Source organism: Oxyura jamaicensis, chromosome 1 (assembly GCF_011077185.1).
Source record: "Oxyura jamaicensis isolate SHBP4307 breed ruddy duck chromosome 1, BPBGC_Ojam_1.0, whole genome shotgun sequence".
Taxonomy (NCBI): Eukaryota; Metazoa; Chordata; class Aves; order Anseriformes; family Anatidae; genus Oxyura; species Oxyura jamaicensis.
In genome coordinates, this window is record NC_048893.1 from 79,276,804 (window position 1) to 79,298,543 (window position 21,740).

At 42.3% G+C, this 21,740-nt stretch overlaps 1 protein-coding gene across 5 annotated transcripts; it reads right to left on the reverse strand.

Moving 5' to 3' along the window:
- Window positions 1-1,722: 1,722 nt before the first annotated feature.
- TCAF2 (TRPM8 channel associated factor 2) lies at window positions 1,723-18,814 on the reverse strand. 5 transcript variants are annotated; one of them, XM_035313147.1, is made up of 10 exons: window positions 18,586-18,735; window positions 17,491-17,702; window positions 16,161-16,282; window positions 14,678-15,311; window positions 12,004-12,974; window positions 9,983-10,077; window positions 8,774-8,987; window positions 7,746-7,985; window positions 4,568-4,905; window positions 1,723-2,763 (listed from the first exon to the last, which is right to left on the reverse strand). In XM_035313147.1, the coding sequence occupies exons 2-10, from the start codon at window positions 17,529-17,531 to the stop codon at window positions 2,518-2,520; spliced, it is 2,901 nt and encodes a 966-aa protein (XP_035169038.1). In that variant the 5' UTR covers window positions 17,532-17,702; window positions 18,586-18,735; the 3' UTR covers window positions 1,723-2,517. The 5 variants fall into 5 exon arrangements, with proteins under 5 accessions (XP_035169038.1, XP_035169046.1, XP_035169062.1 ...); XM_035313155.1 differs by lacking the exon at window positions 17,491-17,702 and having other exon boundaries at window positions 18,586-18,814; XM_035313171.1 differs by lacking the exon at window positions 17,491-17,702 and having other exon boundaries at window positions 16,161-16,375.
- Window positions 18,815-21,740: the final 2,926 nt, after the last annotated feature.

Genomic DNA, 21,740 nt, shown 5'->3' on the forward strand with positions numbered 1-21,740 from the left:
TTGTAAACCGACCAGAAATATTTGCTTTATGGTGAACATTATTTCTTCAAACAAAATAGCTGTTCCTGTATCCCAGAAGAGTTTTATTCAGGGAACATTGTGACGCTTTCAAATTTTGGTTCACCCACATAGCTTGCACCTTCCAGAGTTCCATTCAACTGTCCAAACTCTCTCCATCCACAAAAAGGCTTCTCTTCTTTCTTGTGTAGTATTTGGCTATAAAGTATTAAATCAATCAGCTTTTTTTGTTTGTTTTTTTAAATCCCATTCCTATTCTCAGAGAATTCCCTGGACCCCTAGTATCCCGCTGCCACTGCTCTGCTATGGAGATCAAACTTCAGTTCAGCTTTAGTAGCAACAAAATCATGTTACATGTTTTCATCTTTTTTACATTTTACACCCCAGTACTGATAATAAAAGGAGAGTTTGTCAGATCTTTGTTCAGCTTCCTGCTCCCTACTAGATGAAGTCAGTGTATAGCAATGGCAAGTGACTTTCTACTCAAGGTAGGCTTACTGTATAAATGAAGCCAGCAAATCTGTATGCGATACGAAAACATTACCAGTTAACCCATTCATTCTCTGAGTTGATTAGAGCATGAATATCCTGTTTCCTGGTTTGTTTTTGCTAAGGTTAATATGGTAGCCAAATCTATTTTACTTTTTTTTTTTTTTTCTCCTCTATTTCAGCTACTGCTCAGGTTGGTCTCAGCTGTGTTCTAGGTTTTTCCCAGACTGCATGCTAAATTTCCCTGTGACTGCTGCTTGAACCACATTTTCACAGAAATGAGTAAATGTTCCATGTGTTATTTTGCAGACTGCTGCTGTACTCCCATTTTTTTCTTACTGCTGCAGTCTCAGTTTGGCCTTTCTGCTTTGACAGGCTGCTCCAGTATGTTCTGTAACTAGTGGAAAAGCAATTACAGAAATCAGTTCATAAATGTGCCAAAAATTTTCTATGATTTGTCCTATTTAGTTGTGTGCATTGTTGTGTTTTTTTTTTTATTTCCACTTAAGAAGAACAGATACCATTCTAAGGGTGTCATTAAAATGAGTTAGTCTGATGTTGAGTTTGTGTACTATATATGTCTAAATATTTCAGGTTGCATCTAGAGCTAGTATAAATTGTAACTTTTCCATTGGGATTCCTGTGGTTGGACTAGCCCATCCTACTCAGAATCCAGCTCATCACTTTTTTCTTTAGCCTTTTTTCTTTTTTTCTCTTAAACGCTTTAAGATCCATTTTGTTGTGCCTTTCACGTAAAATCAAACAGCAATAACAACAAAACAAAAATCCTGCCATACTCAGGTAACACAACCAATAATACTTTGAGCATTTTTTTTAAATGTACATGAACTCACCTTTTGCTCATAAACTCAGTAGGGGTGAATTTTGTTTCTGTAGGTAGGGTCAAATCGAAACCTTTACACCACGGAAGTTTTCCTCTTAGTCTAAAGCACTCTAGTGCTCTACTCTAGTTCAATACTAAACTAGTACTGAACCACTGTCTAAGCTATCATTAGCCTCTGCATATATGCTATTGGAAGAACAACTTCCAATGTGAATAAGTGAATAAGAATGGAAAGAAAGTCTGAAAGACAATGTAAATATTAGGCCAATGAATCACAGAAAAGTCAGAACTACATCTGAGACAGAACAAAAACGAAAAACTGCTGTAACAAATTTTTGGACCACTTCTGATGAGGCTTTTTTTTTTTTTTTAACTGGACATAGAGACTTGAAAGTAGGAACACACAGAGCCTGCAAGTCCAGAATCGTCTTATTTATTGCTGATACACAAGGAGTGTGTCCGGACTAGTATGCTACTAGACAAAGCATTAAAACACTTGTCAGCACAGTGTGTTGTGCTAGTCAAGCAATCATGAGTGCAGTGAGGGAAACAATGTCTGTTGGTCCTCCAAAAATGCTGGCTGTGCTGCTGTCCTGCTCCTGACTGCTCCTTCATGCTGTCATGTCATTGCCTAGTTTTCAGTCTCTGATGAGTCCAGGAGTTGGATCACTATTTACTATAAGCAAGTCACCTCTTCTTTGTTTCTATGCTGACATATTTCATGGCTCGTATCTTGCCCACAGACTACAGTAAGAGTGATGGCTACCACTCAGCATTGACTTACTCACACAAAGCTGGACATTGGGTCACACAATATAAAGCAAGAAGAAATCTACAACATTTTAGTATCAGCTGATATATAAGCTGTATATAAGCATTATAAGGTCAATTTCATGATAGTAGGTGTGGACCTTCTGCATAGTTTAAAGATTTAAAGATGAAGAGTTTTATAGGTAATCATGTCTATAGTGAACATCTCATGTTACTGAGATTACAGCTAAAGAATACAGAATTGTGGAGGATGCTATTTGCTTTAGAGATCCATATTCTATTGGTATTGTACTTGAGACCACTCCAATGATTGCTCCATCCTGAAAACTTCCATTTCATCAGCCTAAAACATAGGCTGTACCTTATCTGAGAATCAAAGTTCAGATCTTTTTCTTTCATGATCTATATGACTTCATTGGGTCCTGTTCCCATATGGGTAAAGAGGAGAGTTCCTCAGACAGCTCTTTCTTGATAGGCCATCCCCAGGCTGTAAAGAAAGGAGCCAGATTCCTCTTCACCTGCTGAGAAAACTTCTGCGCCCACAAATTCATCTTAGAAGGGTTGTCTTTTGGGATGGTGGACATTTTCTGGTAGTCAGAGAAGAGGTGAGTGAAGGGGTCCCAGCCAAACCCTTCCTGCAGCTGCGGGAGAAGAACACAGTATAAAAACAATGAACTTTTCATTTCATTGGCATTATTCCCATGTTACAAACAGCAGAGTGACCCTCCCACCCCCTAGTTTCTCTACTGTCTTTTGGAATTAATGTAAAGTTAGAAGAAGGCATCCAGCTTTCAGGCTTCAGAGCACAACTTAGAGTATTAGAGTACAGAAAAATATACCATCCCATTACACTGGCTTGCAAGCACAAACAGAGATAAAAGATGCATTGGGAGGAGCTAGAAATGTCAGCGATCAACTATGCATGTTGCTATTTGTGTGGAAGAAAGATTCTTGTGCAGCAAAAAAAGTATCAAAGAGGACACTGACAGATAACCTAGACAGAAGGAAGACAGGAGAACAAGGAGTGATCAGAAAACAGGAAGGAGAGATTGTGAGCTGAGCATGAGTTTTGGCTAGGAATAAGAACACAGGAGTTTCCGATTAAAAAATAAATTATTCTTGTATGAGTAACAAATTTAAAGCAGAGGGAGAGGAAACCTATGTTGTTGCTCAAGATGAGGTTAATATGAAGAGCTGACAACAGCATGACAGGATGCAGAATATCTACTGAACATCTTTAGTTCCTTACTAAGCCATGACCTGCATCTCACTTCCTGATACTAAGTAGTTTGACACTAAAATGTGTTCTACAAATCCACCATCATGCTGGAACAGCTAAGCAGGAGCAGACAGCATTTCTACATTAGGAAGTACAGACAGACAGGTTATCTACCTCTCATAATCCCCTATTACCACAGAAACCCCTGGTGCTGAGACTAGCTATGGACTAGGCATTATCTTTAGCTTGATGATTCAGGCTCACTGATTTTCCACCCTGGAATGTGGAAAAATCAGGATCACTACTCCTTCAATAAATACTTTGTTATTCATAGAAGATGCAAGAGCTCCCAGACAAGGAGCTGAGCGACATTCACCTCAAAACAGTCAGTAGCTTAAGTCATCATAATGGACATTCACATTAAAGTCCAGAGTTCAGATCTGGTTGAGTGCTCTCTCAATTAGACTGTGAGCTACTCCAAGGACTACAGGAAAGTGCATACTCTTTTGCATACTTCCCATGAGAACACATTTTAATCTAGGCCAAAGTTCATGACAGAGTCTCAACCACAGTGAGGCATGCAGCTTTGTGTTCTGCAGGATAAATTGAACCCATCGCCTTGCCACCTGATGGACTACACTGGTTCCACTCAGTGCATCAGCTAATATAAACTTCTTGCTCTCTCCTATGTTTTGTATAGGGGAGCCTAAACATGTAACTCACCAGGATACTGCTAGAATCTGGGCTCTTCTACATGCTTTACAGTGCCAATGGATTTTTTTTTTTCCAGCTAACTCAATGTCCCACAGGAAATCTGCAGCAGATTAAAGGACTGTATCCAAGTTTCATCATCCTTTTCCCACACCATATAATCAAACATAAATATATGCTATATATATAATTATACATATATAACACACATATATATTATATATTGTTATATATAAGAAGTAGTTCCTGTTTCTCTCCTAGGGAGAGAGATTAATATATTGTACTAAGTTCTGTTACTGAGCAGTAAAGCCCCAGTCTTTCAAAGGAAGACTGCTATCTCACAGGAGATGCTAGCACTACGCAATCTATGTGTGCATCTCTCAGGTGCTTTCTGCACCTATGATAAATCCGGATTGCAAGCAAACATTGGCATGATGCCAGGAGTCACCAGGCTGAAGACATCCTTCTGACACAGGGTTCACCAACTACAGAATGCACTCTATTTTCCCAGTTACCTGCAAGTATGTCTCCAGAGCAGTCCATACGTTCCAGTCCTTTAGCTGAGCACCTTTCTTCAGATACTCTCTTATCCTTTCCTCCCGGCACTGTGACCTAAGTGCCCCATGTGCCTGATGCCTGGGAATCCCCAGCACCTTCTCATGCACATAGACAGACCAGAGATTGCAGGTGGCCTCTGTGGTATGAGGCTGAAACTCCCATGCTTGCTGCTGCTGATTGTGTCCCAGCTCATGGACAGGACCCCATAGACCAGTAGTTTTCATGTGCTTCACATCTAACATCTCCTTCACTGAATCGATGTGACCCATGATGGGGTAGCCAGAATGCATCCAGCCTGCAAGAAAAACATAAGTATTTACCCCAGTGCCTCTTAAACACAAATAACTGTATTTCTTTCTCATGTCTCCAGTACCTTTCCTCCATCTCACAAACCATGCTGTACTACAATTACTTTACAAGCTGTATTCAATGGCTCTACATCCAAGTGGAGGCCAGTGACAAGTGGTGTACCTCAGGGGTCTGTCCTGGGACCAGTACTGTTCAATCTCTTTATCAACAACATAGACAGTGGGATTGAGTGCACCCTCAGCAAATTTACAGAAGACACCAAGCTGAGTGGTATGGTTGATACAATAGAAGGAAGGGATGCCATGCAAAGGGACCTCGACAAGCTTGAGAAGCAGGCCCACATGAACCTAATGAGGTTCAACAAGTCCAAGTGCAAGGTGCTGCACCTGGGTCAGGGCAATCTTAGACACGAGCACAGACTGGGTGAAGAACTCAGAGCAGTCCTGCAGAGAAGGACTTGGGAGTTCTGGTGGATGGAAAGCTCGACATGAACTGGCAGTGCATGCTTGCAGCCCAGAAGGCCAACTGCATCCTGGGTTGCATCAACAGAATAGTGACCAGCAGGTCGAGGGAGGTGATTGTATCCCTCTGCTCTGCCCTTTTGAGGCCCTACCTAGAGCGCTGCATCCAGGTGAGGGGCCCCCAGCACAAGAAAGATGTGGATCTGTTAGAGCAGGTCCAGAACAGGGCCTGCTCAGATTATCAGAGGGCCAGAGCACCTCTCCTATGAAGAATAGCTGAGAGGGCTGGGGCTGATCTGCCTGGAGAAGAGAAGGCTCTGGGGTGAGGTTACCTCACTGTAACCTTTCAGTACTTGAAGGGCACTTATAAAAAAAGATGGAGAACAACTTTTTGCTCAATCAGGATTGACAGGATGAGGGGGAATGATTTTAAACTAAAAGAAGGGAGATTTAGATGAGAGGTTAGGAGAAAATTCTTCACTCAGAGGGTAGGGAGACACTGGAACAGGTTGTCCAGAGAGGTTGTGGATGCCCTATCCCTGGAGGTGCTCAAGACCAGGTTAGATGAGGCCCTGAGCAACCTGATCTAGTGGGTGGCATCCCTGCCTATTGCAGGGGGGTTGGAACTATATAATTTTGAGATCACTGCCAACCCAAGCCATTCTATCATTCTAAGATTACCACAAGTGACTTTTTTTTCCCTTTCGTGAGATAAGGAAATACTACAAGGTTCACCGTATCAAAGAAGAGATAAAGATAATACTATCAGTTAAGTACAGTTTCACCTGCTTTCCCTTTTTATACCTAAGTATACACTCACAGTTGGGCTGAGGTTGAGATTTTAGGTTGAAGGAAGGCTTAAGTTTGGGGCAGAGTTTCTTGCCTGACCCTTGCCCAGAATACCCCTGAACTCCCACAGACTAAGCACAGTTGAAACCAACCCAAACATGCAATAATGTGATTCAGCACCCTGGCAGAGTTTGACTCTTCCTACGTAGAGTGTGGATCCTGCACATCTGCACTCCAGAAGTTAGCAGTGTAGACAAAATACATGGATGTCACAGCTTGCCATGCTTGAGGGCTGCAAAACTTGTCATGCTGAAGTCAGCTCTTAACCTCAGAGAATAGCTGTTCTATAAATAATTTCCCACTGTCATGCAAGGCAAGAATTTTGTACTGCAAGGGATTTTTCCCAGGTCTCCTTGGTGTTTTCATCCTTGACTTGTCCTTATTCTTAAAGATTCCCAAAGCTTCATAAAAGAATAATCTCCCCAAACTCAAACACCTATCGCAGAAGTGAATTAACAGCCCTTACACTTACTACGTACGGAGCCTGCACAGCTGGCTTTGACAGAACAATAAGCCTGTATAGTATTCAAGTGAGAGGACATGAATCACAACCCCCTTCCCGCAGAAACTATTTAAGATCTTGAGCTCCTCTAATTCTAACAAGAGGGATGCATGTAATTAAAAGCCATAGGCATGCAAAAAAGTTCAGGTCCAGAAATGTGAGTGAAACCATTTACTCTACCCAAAACAGGAGGGAATTTTGTGTTTGCAGCCAATGGTCTTTTTAACTGGCATTTGCTTAGCATAGCTGAACTTAACACTCCCAAAATGTGCAACAAATTGTTTCCACGTGGCTTAGCAAAGGATTAGGACATCAGGGTTTGTGCCAAGACCTTGCCTCATTGTGAGATAATGAATTTCACCAACCTGATTTGAAAACCAATTGAAAAAATAGCATTACAGGATTCCAAATTTACCATCTAGCTTGACTCATTCAAATACACTCAGTACACAACTTGAAAAGCGGGGGTCATGGAGCATCAGCTGCAAAACTACAAACTCGCAGATTTAACAGTAGTTTCTCCACTGCCATCACCTCAGGCACATCTTTTCCAGCTAAGGTTTGCCCACAATAACATTTGCACAGCTTGTCTCCAGCAGGTAGGTATACATAAGTGTAACAATTATCACTGAATATAAGCAAACAATCCTATGGCTGAGGCAGGAAAAAAGCAGAAATTAGATCACTGTCTCCCAGCTGTACTGATTCAGCAGTACATTCAGGAAGGAGAAAAGCCCCTGCAGTCACCAGCTCTGCCTCTTAACACATCCAGGCAGCAGAACAGCTGAGTGAGACAATGCTAGTTTAGAGAGCAGAGAGGCATCCGAAATGGTCAATATATTTTTTAAAGTCCTGTCTTACCGTATTTCCATACTGTTTGAATAGCTCACAATTATGGAAACTTATATGTTTCCAGTCTGGCTTTACTGAAGTAACTTTGCAGGAACAGATCTTGCTACTAAAGGGTATTTGCCTCATAGCCACTTGAGAAATGCCATTTATCAATGCACCTACCACATGAGATCTGGACATCTGTTACAATCCTCTCTGGCCTTGGGAACTTCGTTGGTATGGCTGCCAATTTGCTTATTGCCACCATGATCTCATCCCACAGGGTCAGCAGTGGTTTTGGGTTCTCCAAGTGGCGAATACTGTCAGCTGGTACCGTCAGGATGAGATTCTCAGCTGCCAGTTCTGCCCAGGGAGCAGGGTAATGTCGGATACAGGCCTTCCACTGGTTTTCACAGGTCTCCCCTACATCATCACAGAAAATCAGTTAACCACAGCTCTAACTTTTGAGCACACTCCCAGAAGTCAAGCTGGAGAAATAAATCACAGTTGAGAAATTATCTTGGAAAACAGTATGTGGTAGTTGTGTGACTGCAGCTGACTGTTAATTAGTTAATCCTCACCCTGTACTTGAAAAGCCTCAGACTCTTATCGATAGGAGACAGATGGGAGAAAACTGACATATACCAGAGTAGTTAGCATGGCAAGAACAAATCTGTTTTCCTTCTGAGAACAAGAAGCAGGCTTCTCTAATCTCACTTGATGATCTTGCATCCTCTTCTCCAACAGAGATTTATTTCATATAACAACACTTTTTTCTGTTTAGTTTGATAGAGGGATAAGATGTTGCATACAACAAGGAAAGAGAAACTGACAGAAAACACAGAAAATTCACCACAGAGATTCACCACACTAAAGCACACAGAGTGCAAGGTAAGTTTCGTTGTGACAGAACACTCCCACCAACACATGGTTTTCATCAGAAATGACAATTTCAACCACTAAGAAATGTTGGTTTAGACAAACCCTGCCCTTTTTGTGACAGCTCCCTCACCTACCTCATGTAACAGCAGGCACAGAGTGAATATGTGAATTACCTAAAAGCCCAGAGTAAGGCAAACCAAGGAAACTGAGTCTAGGCATTACTAAACCCAGTCAGGTGCTCCTAAGCATGGCAACATCTTTCATTTCAGTCACAGGGATAACAGCATCGTGAGCAGTGCTAAGAAAGGCACCAAGGTAAATAAACCTACCAAGCTTGAAGAAAGGAGCTCTGACTGCCCCTTCTACAGTGATGGGCACTTTCCCCAGGACGCTCCTTTCCGGTACTATGATGTAAATGAGGCCACCCCAGAGGCAGGAAACTGACTGTTTCTGGCAGGTAATATCACAGGTGCGTATTACCACTGGGGCTCGTTTCAGCTCTTTGGCATTAGAGAGGTCATCCGCATGACACCCAACCTGCACCTGGCAAACAGAATAGTAGGTGATTTGTGAGCAGCTGGGCAAAATGTTTCAAGCACAACTTTGCCAACCAACTATAGCACCCTGAGCCCTCTGCTGCAGCACTGTTCCTGCAGGGCACATGTGCAGAAACAGCTTTCTAGCTCCAGCACAGTTCAAGTGTTCAGCTTGTGGTGGCCAGAAGCAGCAAAACAAGTGAAAAAAAAATCAAGTTTAGTGCTCTCTCTATCTCAGACAGTCTCACAGCTCTGCTCCTATTTTTACTGGGGTCAGCTATATCCTTCATTGGCAGTTCACAGAATTGCAGTGACTTTCTTCACTGTAATGTACTTGTATTTATTTTTTCTTCACCCTGCACCAGCATCAGAGTCCCATCCTATAACATACGAGGTGGAGAGGTGTGATCGCTTCTGGGTTGTTTTATTGTGCCTCTTCCTTGGCCCTGATACAATAAAACAGACAGAAAGTGGCTGCAAGATTATACAAAAATACCTGAGTTAATCCTGTGTTTCAGCTGCAGGAAGCTTACTGCAAAACATACCCAAGCAGGTGAGCTTTTGTCTGCTTTGTTCTTTGATGAGAACAGGATTCCAGTTAACTGGTTTATATCTGATCTGGATACATCTATGAGAGCAACAGTGGCAGCATTGTGGAAGTACATTAGGAGAGTTCTGGAAAGAGACAGAACTAAGTTTTGTGATTAGAAGGGCCCACCCAAGTACTTCTTTGGGCCTAGAATCACCTTGATCAGTTCTCTTTGCACGGCAACAAAACAGGTACAGCAAGCAGTCTTCAGGCAGCAGCCACAATCAATTATCCTGCCAGCACACAGAAGAGGAATGCAACAGCAAGGAGTGGAAACAAGGTGAAAAATTATGACAATGCATTGAAAGTGCCACAGGGTGGCAGCAGAAGGAAAGGACTGACAAGGCCTAAGAGCTATATTCGAGTGCCCAAATGACATCGTGTAAACAGTAGTCAAACTACTAAGGGCTCACCTGCAGACCAGCACCGACAAGCCGACAAGGGAATGTTATAACGGCTGTGTGACCCTCAGGGAGATAGAGTCCTGTACTCCTCCAGGCTGTCTTACCTAAAGTGTGAGAGAACACAGATCTGAACAGTCAGAAAATCTTCAGCCTGACATTATGGTTTTCAAGCTGCAACAAAAGAAACTTCCACCCTTTCTTTCCCCGTGTCTCTACACATGCATTATGGTCTCACATTTTATCCAATCTGTTGGAAATACAGCTTTAAAGCAAAAGGGTATTGGCATGAACAAGATCATCACACAATTAGCAAGCAAGCCCACCCAAACTTAAACTTCCAAGAACGACAAACTTAAACATACTTATTAATGCTTGTAAAAAAATAAACAAAAAATAACAAAAAAGAAACAACTCCTCCTCCACTCAGATCCTCTTACCCTCATCAGAGGTGCATACTGTGGTGGTATTAAACATAGCTGAAGTTGTAATGGTCATCAAACATCTCCTAAATAACAGACTGACAGTAACATTATTTTTCCCAACTGACTAGTCAGCACAAGCTGGGGCACACACGAATTCCCATTTCTAAGCTGACTGAAGTAATGAGAAAGCCTATAGGACTGTCATAGCCAAGTCATAAGATGGGTACCCTACCATACCACTAAAATTCAGCAAGCCTCTAGACAGTCTTCCCATGGAAATGAAAGCCTCCTCTGCCTAGATTTCAGTAGACACTTCTGATACAAACTGCAAAACCGATCCATCTCTACTGTACTGATCAGGCAAAATTCACTCATTGGCTCTGACATAAAGTTTACTCAAGCATATTTCAGCACAAACAGCAAAAATCATCAGAAGAGCTGGACCATCCTAAACCTCCTAATTTACAACCTTCCCCTCCAAGAAATTTTGTCAGGCAAAACCCAATCCATGGAAAAATACAAAATATACATCATAACATATCATAACGTTTCACCAATTCATCTCAATTTTGCTGAACTTACACCAATGGCATTTATGAAATTAATCTCAAATCATGGGTTGATAGCACTTTTGTTTTTTTTATGTGAAATGACACAAATTCTGAATAGTCCCAGTCAAAAAAAACATTGTTCAGTTCAATGCATTCAATCTAACCAACCCTAACAATTTTCCCCTTTTACCCTGACTCATTAGTGTTACAACCAGTGAGCAATTATTCCACAGCTCTTGTCTCTAAATATCCTCTGCGCTCAAGACATTGCCACTCCAGAACTGTCTCCTTTATCTCATTAGAATAGTTTGCAAACAACAACTCTCTATCATTTTCAAATTCAAGATTAATCTGTCCAGGGAAAAATACCTTACTAGTGAAATTACTTAAAGTTTAAACATATCAGTATCAGGAATCTCAAAGTTATATAGCTACAAAGCCTAACCTTAGACAAATGGTTCAGGATATAATTACTAAATACCATAGCTTCAGTGATGGTGTCTGCCCATGAAGTTCCCATCCTGCTCACAGTCTCTTGTTTTCACCCCAAAACCACAACTTCACTCCATCAGCTCTGCTGATACAACAAGTTGTGAGACTGCTACTACTCAGACTGAAATTACCTAGATAAAAAAATAAAATTTTTGTTCCTAACTCCTGCCTTTTCACAGGATGGTCTCAAAGATGGCTGTATCAGAACACTAGTGGGACAACAAACCGTAAAGCAGAGCCTGGAGTTCCTGAAGAACTTAAAGCTCTCTTGAGGAAGCCATTGCACTGTGCAAGTACCCTCAGGAGCTTCTGTTAGTTGGCTCTTCTCCTCCAAGTGCCTGTGTACCAACAGTGAGGATGCAAAACTTCCATGGCATGTTTCAGAGCACTAAAATCAGTGCCAGCCATAAAAGGAGCCTGCCTACCACTACACAGAGGCTAGCATCCCCACAAGCCCACAGTGAAACTGGACATCTGTCCTCATGTTCAGACATACACACAGAGGACATGTGCCTTTCTTCAGGCAGCATCAGCATGCCTTGAGGAAGGGAGATATGGTACTCACCTGGATTAGTGCCATCGATTTCCACGGTAACAGGAAGGGCACAGACCCCAGTGGCACACTTCTGCACTAGGGCTGCACAGTCTGTCATGGTGTATGACAGCTCAGTTGCCATGTAGAGCAGGGCTGCCTCTTTGGAGTTGCTCTTGACAGGGTTGTGCCTGCTGACGTGCGGGATCCCACTTTGGTGAAGTACTTTGGCCAGTATGCGGTGCAGCGAGGCATATGCGGGGCAGTCCTGGGCAGGGATGCGCAGAAAGGCAGCACAGTCTTGTGCCAGCCTTGACAGCCAGTCTTTCAAGGGAGCTTTGAGATCCTCAACCTTGTCTACATGGCTCTTGAAAAGAGAGAGTGCCTTGCGGAAGTGGTAGTGTTCCCCAAACACTGCGACTGGGAGCTTCACTGCCTGGACACTTTGCCCCAGGATGCTCAGCCCAAAACGGTTGAGGATTTTGTTGCCAGGATATTCTGCCACTGCAGCTTTGCTGCGGTTCTGGGAAGCCCAATACCAGGCTTGGCCTCCAATCAGTAGGCCACCTCCTTCTGCCACAAAAGCATGAATCGTCTCCACCTGTTTGTCGCTGTAAGAAGGACAGCAGTATACACTCATGTTGCTTGTCAGCTCTGATACCTGTGACTTCACCTCTTTCTCATGTAAGAGGCCACACAGTTTCTTCAGGCTGGCATCCACACCCACCAGCCCCTTTCTCCCAGCATCTAGCCAGTGAACAGCATTGAGCAGGAATCTGGCCATCTTTGGGGAGAAGAGCTGACTCTCATGGGTTGCCACCACAACACGGCCTCGGCCATAGCGTGCTGCAGCTAAGAGGCAGCGGTGTGAGCTGTCCAGGCAGAGTGGGAAGGAGAGTACACCATGCACCAGCAAGATGGAGGGTATGCCCCCTGTCACCATATCCAGCTCGGACACACCACGTAGGAGAAAAGCAGCATCAAGGCCAAGATTGGCCTGGTGTCTGCAAAACCAAGAGAAGTTCAAGTTAGCCCCCATTCCAGAATCCTCTGCTTAAACAGCTGCCATGTCCATCCCTGCCTCTTCTTCCTCTCTCACCCTAGAGTACATCATGTTGCCACTTCTTTCATTTTAAAAAGAAAATAAAATCCATCCATTTTTTTTATTCCTTTTAAAGTTTCAGTTTTTGCAGTCAACCAAATCCGTAAGAATCTCAGCACTCATTTACAAAAGGAGATAAAGAAAAGTTTCCAGGCCTGTTACTTTGAAGAGCAGCTTGAAAATCCAAATGCAGGATCTCAAAAGTCAGAGGACCTTTCATATTTTTAAAGCAAGTCTTTTGCAAATTTAACCTGCAAATGATGTGGAAATCAGCATATCTCCTGTAGCAGAAACTTCCTTGAATTACTCCATCCTAAATGTCATAAACTGGACAAGCCCAAAAGATTTCTCTGTGTGTTCTGTTGAGAGCTGAAGAAAGGATTGATAGACCCCAAAAGACAGACCCCAAAATTCCTACCAGTTATCCTCCACAGTATCTTTGTGGAGCTTTTACCATGTAAGGTTCTCATATCTTTGCTATTTCCTTATAGCTTCTATATGACACCGTGGAGAAAGACATGTTCAATCGCTTGCAATTTATTTTCTCCATTTGGGCAAACACAATTTTTCTTTGAGACCTGAAAAGAATCTGTTGTTGCATGGCCATTGCAGACAACTCAGTTACAATAAAACATGCTGCCCTTGTGCACATCCATAGGACAGGAAACTGCACCTCTCCTCTGATTATTACTTTACTGACACTTTAAGGAAAGAAAAGACTTGCTGGGAATTTTATTTCTATTGTTGCAACTTCCACTGCAGTGAGGTGAAACTGCCACACACAGGAAGCGTAGCACCGCTCCTGCTCCACTGAGATCCCACAACACTTTCCCTAACTGAGCAGAAAGTGCTGCTGGGCACAGTCCAGTATGCTCACTGGCAAGGGGAGGTGGAGGAAGACAGAAGAGCAATGTCCAGGGCACTGCTGTCTGCTCTGAGATACAAGACACAACAGCTCGGAGTTTCACAGCCTGCTGCTCTGAGACCAAAAGGCCAAGCTAGAATCACAAACTAACTTGAAGCTCAGTGGGTTCCTGCCCACAGCCTGTCTCCTGCACCAGGCCTGCCTCCTCAGCTCAGCATCAGTCCAACGGTTTCACTTGCAAAAAGGAAATTTCTGCATGTAAAAGGTTAAGCAGGTTTAGCAGCTGTCAGGCAGAGCCCAGCCCAGAGCGCTGGCCAGGTGCTCCATCTCCAGTCTGGTTTTGAACTGTGGGAAAGTTGGCCTGAACATACCCACCCTGCACCCTGGGGGAAAGGATGGGATAGGAGCAGGGCAGTTACTCCTCCTTTCCCCAGCTTGCTGTGTGGTGCTCACAGGCACAGTTGGTCAGGGAGACAGCTCTACAATATGGCTGCCCTCATTTCTTGACCCTGAATGAATGTCCTAACCCACTCCTCTGGAAGTAAAGTCATCATTCTTTCAGATTACAAACAGCAAGGAGATTCCCTCTTAAATCTGAAGATAACAGCTGCATCCCATCCTGGCTATTAAAGAACCAGCATTCAAACATCTTCATCTCTTACCTCAAGGATCTTCTGTAAACATCTCATTTGCATAACTTTATCCGTTGTTTAAATAAAAAGAACAATTCAGATACTCACGGAACAGTTAAGGGGATCTTTGGAATTTTCTTGGCAACTTTGAAGATCCCTTTCTCTACAGCATTTCCTGTGAAGTACACACCAGCCACACTGGTCACCTGGTTCCCAGGGAATTCAAACAGCACCTTCTCCTTCCCATGTAGACTACCCCAGTGCCAAGCCTGGCCTCCAATGAGCAGGCCTCCACCTTCCTTTACAAAGCTAACCACGTCTTTTGCCTGAGTGCTGTCATAGGCATCCATACAGTACACCCCGTGGTGGGTGCTGAGCTCTGCTCCAGCCTCGACTTTGATGCCAGCCCTGAGGAGCAGCTGGGAGAGGGAATCCAAACGGTGATGGGACCCAACCAGGGCCGCAGGGGAAGGCTTGAGCCACTCAACGGCATTTCTGAGGAACTGGGAAAACTTGGAGCTCTTCATGATTCCCTCATGGGAAACAACCACCATCTTGCCTTTCCCATACCGTGAAACAGCGATCAGAACCTGCTTCTCAGTGCTCAGAAGCACAGGGTAGGCATCCTCTCCAACAAGCAGCAGCTCACAAGGAACAAAACCACCAGTGAAGTCCCATTCTCCAACACTGTCTACTAACAGCTCATAGGTAGCAGAGGGTTTCATCTTCAAGCCACTCTTATCTGATGGAGAGAAGAGCAACATTCATTACAGTACGGCTCAGCAATACAGAACTGCTATAACAACACTATAGTGTCATTTTTTTTTTGTTTAGTAGGAACTCCAAAGTAAACAGGAAACATTTATTGGAAGCAGCTTTGTAGACACAACTTCTCTGGTGACTGTGATTTTCTGAGCTGCTTGCTTGGCTTTGTTATTGTACTTTTTACCATTAAAAATACTGTACTTTTTCCATTGCTATTTACCATTTAAACAGAATTAACAAGCATGTTGCGATGATGAAGAAAAAGGAAGTGACTATTTTAACAAATTCTATATGTATCAAGGAGGAGAACAAGGAAATAAGGATGAATACTTTCCCATTAACAATTGATTTGAAGAGGGAGAATGACAGAAACTCCAAGAAGTCTACTAGGAACTTGCCTGGTAGAGGTGGCTGGCTTACATGGAGGGTGACAGAAAATAGAAAGACCTGATCAGCACAACACATGGCATAATTCAAATATGCAGCCTACAGTTTTCTTCCCAATTGGGTATGTACAGAAATACACACAGCTGCTGTGGCTTGAGTTTCCAAAGATGTACTTTTTCTACCTGTTTGGACACTAAAAGCAAGGAGTATTAGGTGGTGATATGAAGAGGAAGAGGATTGGTAGAAACGATAGAGACAATCAGCTCCCCTTTCATAACTGACAGTTTCAGCCACATAGGACCTAGCAGAGCAGGTCTGGGCACAGGATTTTCATGCCCTAGTATTCTGTTCTAAACTGCCACATGACATCAAGGAAATAATTTCCCTCTTCTGTAGCTTTTTTTTTTCAGATCTATGGAGTGAGAAGAATGGTACCGACCTCTATTGCCAAGTCCTTTGAAGTCTATTGGGTGACACGTGCTATATTTAGTTTCCCTCAGGTCAAAAGTTTGGACTACCTCTTCAGCAAAATCGTCTCCTGCTGAGCTGAGGCTTCTGTGACTGCGCAAACAGGAAGAGTTTGAGGAGTAGGTTGACCAAGTCCCACCCACTTCGTGTCATTCTGAATTCACAAGGCTGACTGGAGCACAACGCCTATGGCAAGAGGAGTTGTTCTGAGACAGACTTTGCCCTTTTCCTGGCAGCATCCTGTGCCAACATCAGAGTCTCTATGGTCTTCACATACATTTCAGATTTGGCTACCCTGAAACCAAATCCTTGGCACACTAACACAGGAAAATAGACGGATTCTGGAGAAGCGAAATCCTTGACACAGATTTATTTGTCGTAAGCCCCAGGGTGCTCAAAAACTGCAAGCTGATCAAGAATGACAGCTCATTCCCCTTTCCTATCCCCTGGACAAGCCTGGAAGCTCTGACTTTTTCACATAAACTCTCCTGAGACTTCACTGCTGTTTTATATGATTTCTGAGTCAAAGCTGCTGATTAACATTGCCCAGAAATTTAGTGCTTGTTTGCTAGCTTAGTCTGAATTACAGCTTTGTCTTCCTGTGTTTGAATAAACCCTACATTTAAAGGCAAATACTAAGTTCTAAATGATTGAGGCTGTTTGCTGGGAATCATGCAATGAAGTAGTAACACAGCCTGGGAAAATAGCAGTCTCTTTCTGATGGCTTCTGTGGATTTTAAACTAATATAACTATGCTGGTACACTGACTGTGGCGTAAGGGAGAGGAAAATCAGGTGAACAGTCATCTAGTTTCAGTAACTGGTACTCCATCTGAGGACTACCCTCCAGGATTACAGTTCGAAGTAAATTCAGCAATAAAACAGCCCTTACTTCTTAGCACCCACTCTTGTTCTTATCACAAGATTTGAAAGCTAAAATCCTGGGCTCTGATCCCACAGAAGGATGGGTACTTTCTGGAACTTAGCCAGAAAAAGATATGGCTGTCTTTATGTTATGCAAACAAACTTTTAAAATTTACGATTTCTCCCTTAGCATTGTATTAACCAGTTGACCGTGGAAAGGGGAAGGAATTGTATTCATTAGACCCAGCGCAAACAACTACAGGCAAATCCCTCTTTCTAAACAGAGAAAGTAGAAGGTACAGTAGGGACAGACAACATGGAGGTCTAACAAGAATTAGAGGAACCTGTAGAAGACAGATATGTGTCTGATGTGTCAATTTGTAGGAAATAAAAATTGGCTCTGGCTACGTGCAGAGGGAAGAGGAAGATCTTGACTACCATTTGCCTCCCTTGTTAATACGGAAATGCAAATTTTCCATGGCAATGTCTGGAATGAGTTAAATACTCAATTCTTTGTCCTCCATCCTGCCCCTTCCACCTCCCACTTCCAGACAGTTCCCATTCTCTATAGAGCTGAGACTATTAAGAGTAGGGATCGGAGCATACATCTGTAAATTCTGTCAGATGACCAGTCCTAGGCTTTCATCTCTCTGTGGAAAAGGAACAAAAATTACATGGAAAGGTATGGTGGCTTCATTAAATGCAGACTTAAGATTCCATCATCTTCTGTCCAAAAGCCATCAGTCAGCACAGAGAACACCCAGGCAAAAGGGACATGGATTGGGGGCAGGAAAACCGCTGGGTCCATCCATTTAGGAAGATTTCCATCAGACACATGACTAGGAGGGAGTTCTAAGGATGAATATGGGAACAGACTTCATATCAAGTGCTCAGTCATTTTGGAACGAGTCCTTAATGGTTGCTGCAAAGCCTGTCACAGGTAAAACCTAGGGGAATGTGCAGTATCTGAGAGGGGGAAGACGAAAGGCACAGAACAGTCAACTGGATGGAAAAAGCCATCTGCCCTGCTTTAAAACTTTTCTTTAGGGTGAAATGGATCACCCCATACATTCTAGTGACTGGATCTCTCCTGATTTTAAAGGGAGCACAGGGCAACTAGCTCTGATGTAGTCCCTTCCAACTAGATGAAGCCAGTGACACTAGACCAAGGCCTATAAGGAGAACTGAAATGAAACTGGGTTCCAGAAATGCCTTTATATGTGTTTTGTCCAAGAATAGCTAACTTAGAACACAAATTTCATGCCTCGAGCAATGCCCTTTGGCATGCTGGATGAACACTTACAGCTGGAACTTTGAGATTCCATGTTCTGACAGGTGACTGTAAGAAGAAGCTTTGAACCCATAACAGGAGAACATCATAATCCTCTTATGTCATTATGGAGCAGGTCCTCAAAGCTCCTCCCAGACATTCATCCAGCCAATCTTGAAATTATCGACTCAACTATTTCCTGCTCATCTACATTCCAAATTGAAATAAAAAAGGCAAACATTATCTGCATCAGAAGTCCTTACCTCCGTAGAGAGCCTACAACATACTTTCTCATTAGGCTGGGATGGAAACAAAGAAGAGTGACCAAAGAAACCTGGAGAATGTTGTCCTCATAGGCCCTGTAGAATAACCACTACCATGGCAAGTCCCAATATCCATATGACAGCAGTGACCTGCAAGGGCACAATACAAACAATAACCTAAAGGCAACAAGACACAGGAAGGACAATACATTTCTGTCAACACAGTCAATATATAAATATATATATATATATATATGCAAATTTAACATATATAAAAACTGCAAGTGTAGTTAAAAGTTCTGTGATACTCTTATAAAGAAAGACAGTGTCTACCCTTCAAGAATAAGTGGGCACTACAGCTGGCTTAAGCATACAAGTGAGAACTTGGGTTGCTGCTAGGGCACTAACATGCTCAAACTCTGCCCTGCCAGATGATCAGGAACTTGGTCTCTGACAGGGTATGAAAAACATTCAGAGCAAAACTGTGAGGCAGGATCACTTCAGAATGGGCTCAAATTTGTGTTAATCTGAAGATGGGGACAAAATCTCTCAGGACTGAACATCTCAGATATGTCCTGCATGTTTCTCCACCTTTTTCAATACCTTTTGAAAGCATAAGCACCATGAAACCACCAATAGGGTAGACTAAAGCAGTAAGCCATGAAATGGAAAGATCAACCTACGTGTAAGAAAGGTTGTGAGGAAAAGTAATAAATCGAGGAGCATGGACAGCACTGATACTGTACCAATGTTTGTCTATTTCTGAGCAGAGCTGGCACAGCATCAAGACTCCCTCCAACACCTTCCCCCTCCCAACTCTGTGAAAGAGCAGTTGTGGTGGAGTTTAGCTGCCCAGCAGGGTAAAACCACCACAGTGTTACTTAAAAAAAAAGTCAAAGAAACAAAGCTTAGTAGATCAAATGAAAATAGAGGCAGACAAGAAGAAGGTGAGGTTGTGAAATTAATAACAACCCCCAAAATGACAAATAACAGCTAAATACACCAAGAGCATCATCACTAGAATCCTCCAATAGTTTATACCTTCCAAAGATGGGTGTTGATAAAAGCCATACAGAGAAAAAATGTAATCCACACAGACTGACAGAACCAGGTTAACAAAGACAAGGCCAAGAAGATAATTACTAAAGGAAGTTACTATTTTTTTTTAATAGTATTAGAGCTATTAGAAAACAAATTGAAAACAAATACAGTACATTTTTTAGTAAAGGTGTAGCAGAATCCATCAGACAATTGTCCTCTATAATTAGTTACTGGTAATAACTAATTTTCCTATGGAAAAAATCAACAGGGATTGCCTATCCTTTCTGATGATATTAACGAGCACGCATTAGGGCTACTCACTGTCTAAGAGAATGCAAAGAAATAGAAATCCTCCGTGTCTAAACACACATCTGTCCAGCAATCTCAATTACTTTTTAAAGATAAGGAAAGAACAAAATGAATGTGTATATGTATAACATCTGCCTGGGTGTTTTTAAGTAATTTTGCATTTGAAAATTTAATTAAAATTTTAATTAAAATTGAATTTGACTAAATTCCTAAGAACTGAAAGTAGGCTCGTGGACAAGGATCAGTAAAGACACAAATGCCAGAATCAGAGAGATGTTTATACAAAACTGACTACTTAATCTTTTTAAAAATCTCTATCTGTGATCCAAAAAGGACAGCCCATATCACATAAATGAAATTCCCAATTAATATGAAGTATTTATTTGCAGAAGCACAGAAGAAGGAACCATAACCTTACTAGAAAAAAACTTAGAAAATGAGAACTTAAATGAAAGTCCTATGGCCTCTAGTTTTAGAAAAGTGCTGACATCTGTTGGTGAACAATGAAAAGAACAGCTATGGAATCTCAGAATTGCAAATACAGAGCCTTTTTCCAATCATACGGTGGAGGGGTTGGGTCTCATTTGTGTGCCTGCTATATTATGTCTGCTTGGATTATTTCCCTTTAAATGCTGCTAGGTTTTCAAGCAGGGGATGAGTGTAACACCACAGTTCTTCACTCAAAGAGAAAGAGAAAAGAGACCTGTGTCAAATGCTCTTTGGAGGTGGATCATGCCAATCTACTACTGTCTGCAGTGATGTGGTAAAGGATAAGGAGAAACAAAAACTTTCTCTCTTCTAAACTAAAAGGACAGCATAGGACTTGTTTTGCCATATACTATCAAGAGCAAGGGAAAGCAAGGATAACGGGACAGCTCACTGAATCTGAGAATGACAAATGGATAAGGTGCAACTTGGCTGGCAGGCAGTGGCTGTCATCCTTAATGTCCTAACATGAAGTGTCACACAAATTAGCGGCATAGGATTAGACCAATGAACTCTTGTACCTTACCATAGGCTTCAAGAGTAACACCACTGCTTGCAACACCACCAACAAAGCACAATTCATATAGATTGATCATTTCCTCCTTATTATGCACCATTATATTTTATAATGCACCAAGCATAAGTACTACATGCTGATCTCTTAAATTGTATTATTTTTCAACTTAACCTATTCATAAACATACCAAGTTGCAGACCAGCATTAGGCAGGCTTCACCTCCTGCAAGTCTGTTCCAGAGTCTTGTTGCAATTAGTTAGTTTGGGACATTTTATTGCCCAGGCTACTCTCTGCTATTTAGATACTATTCTTACTTATCTTTTAGCAGTAGCCTGAAAGCTAGCGCCAAAAATTTCATTTTCACCTCTCCTACTTGTACCCTTCAAGTTCTGAAATCTTTCCTACGGTCCCCACCTTGCTTAGTTACTCTCTTTAACTTTCAGAATTGTCTCTACCGTTTATCTCCTGAAAACAGGCCTGATACGACACTGAGGTTCCTTTCCAGTGCCATGGTATTATAAACATACTTAAAAAGTCTTAAAGGGCTTCAAAGAAGAGACTCTGACTTTTTGTCTCTGTTATAACCTGTCTTCCACCCTAGCATAACCTGGTGAAAACAGTGTCGTTGATATCACATAAAACACCCTGCCTCTTTTCTATTCTCTCTGCCTTCTTTTCCATAAAGCACCCCATAAACGACTCATTTTCAACTTTTGTGTATTGCACCTTAATGGAAGCCCTTAGACAACATCTAAGCAGTCTCTGAAAAGTTACTAAGGGATGCAGCCAGCTTGATGTTCTG

Bases quoted from the DNA above. Each gene is read 5' to 3' on its own strand.
- TCAF2 (XM_035313147.1), bottom strand. From the start codon at position 17,531: ATGGAAAATTTGCATTTCCGTATTAACAAGGGAGGCAAATG. The intron at 15,312-16,160 runs GTCGGTACCATT...TCTCTCCATCAG, and splicing joins CAAAGGACTTGGCAATAGAG to ATAAGAGTGGCTTGAAGATG. The intron at 4,906-7,745 runs GTAGGTGCATTG...TTTTTCTTGCAG, and splicing joins AGATGTCCAGATCTCATGTG to GCTGGATGCATTCTGGCTAC.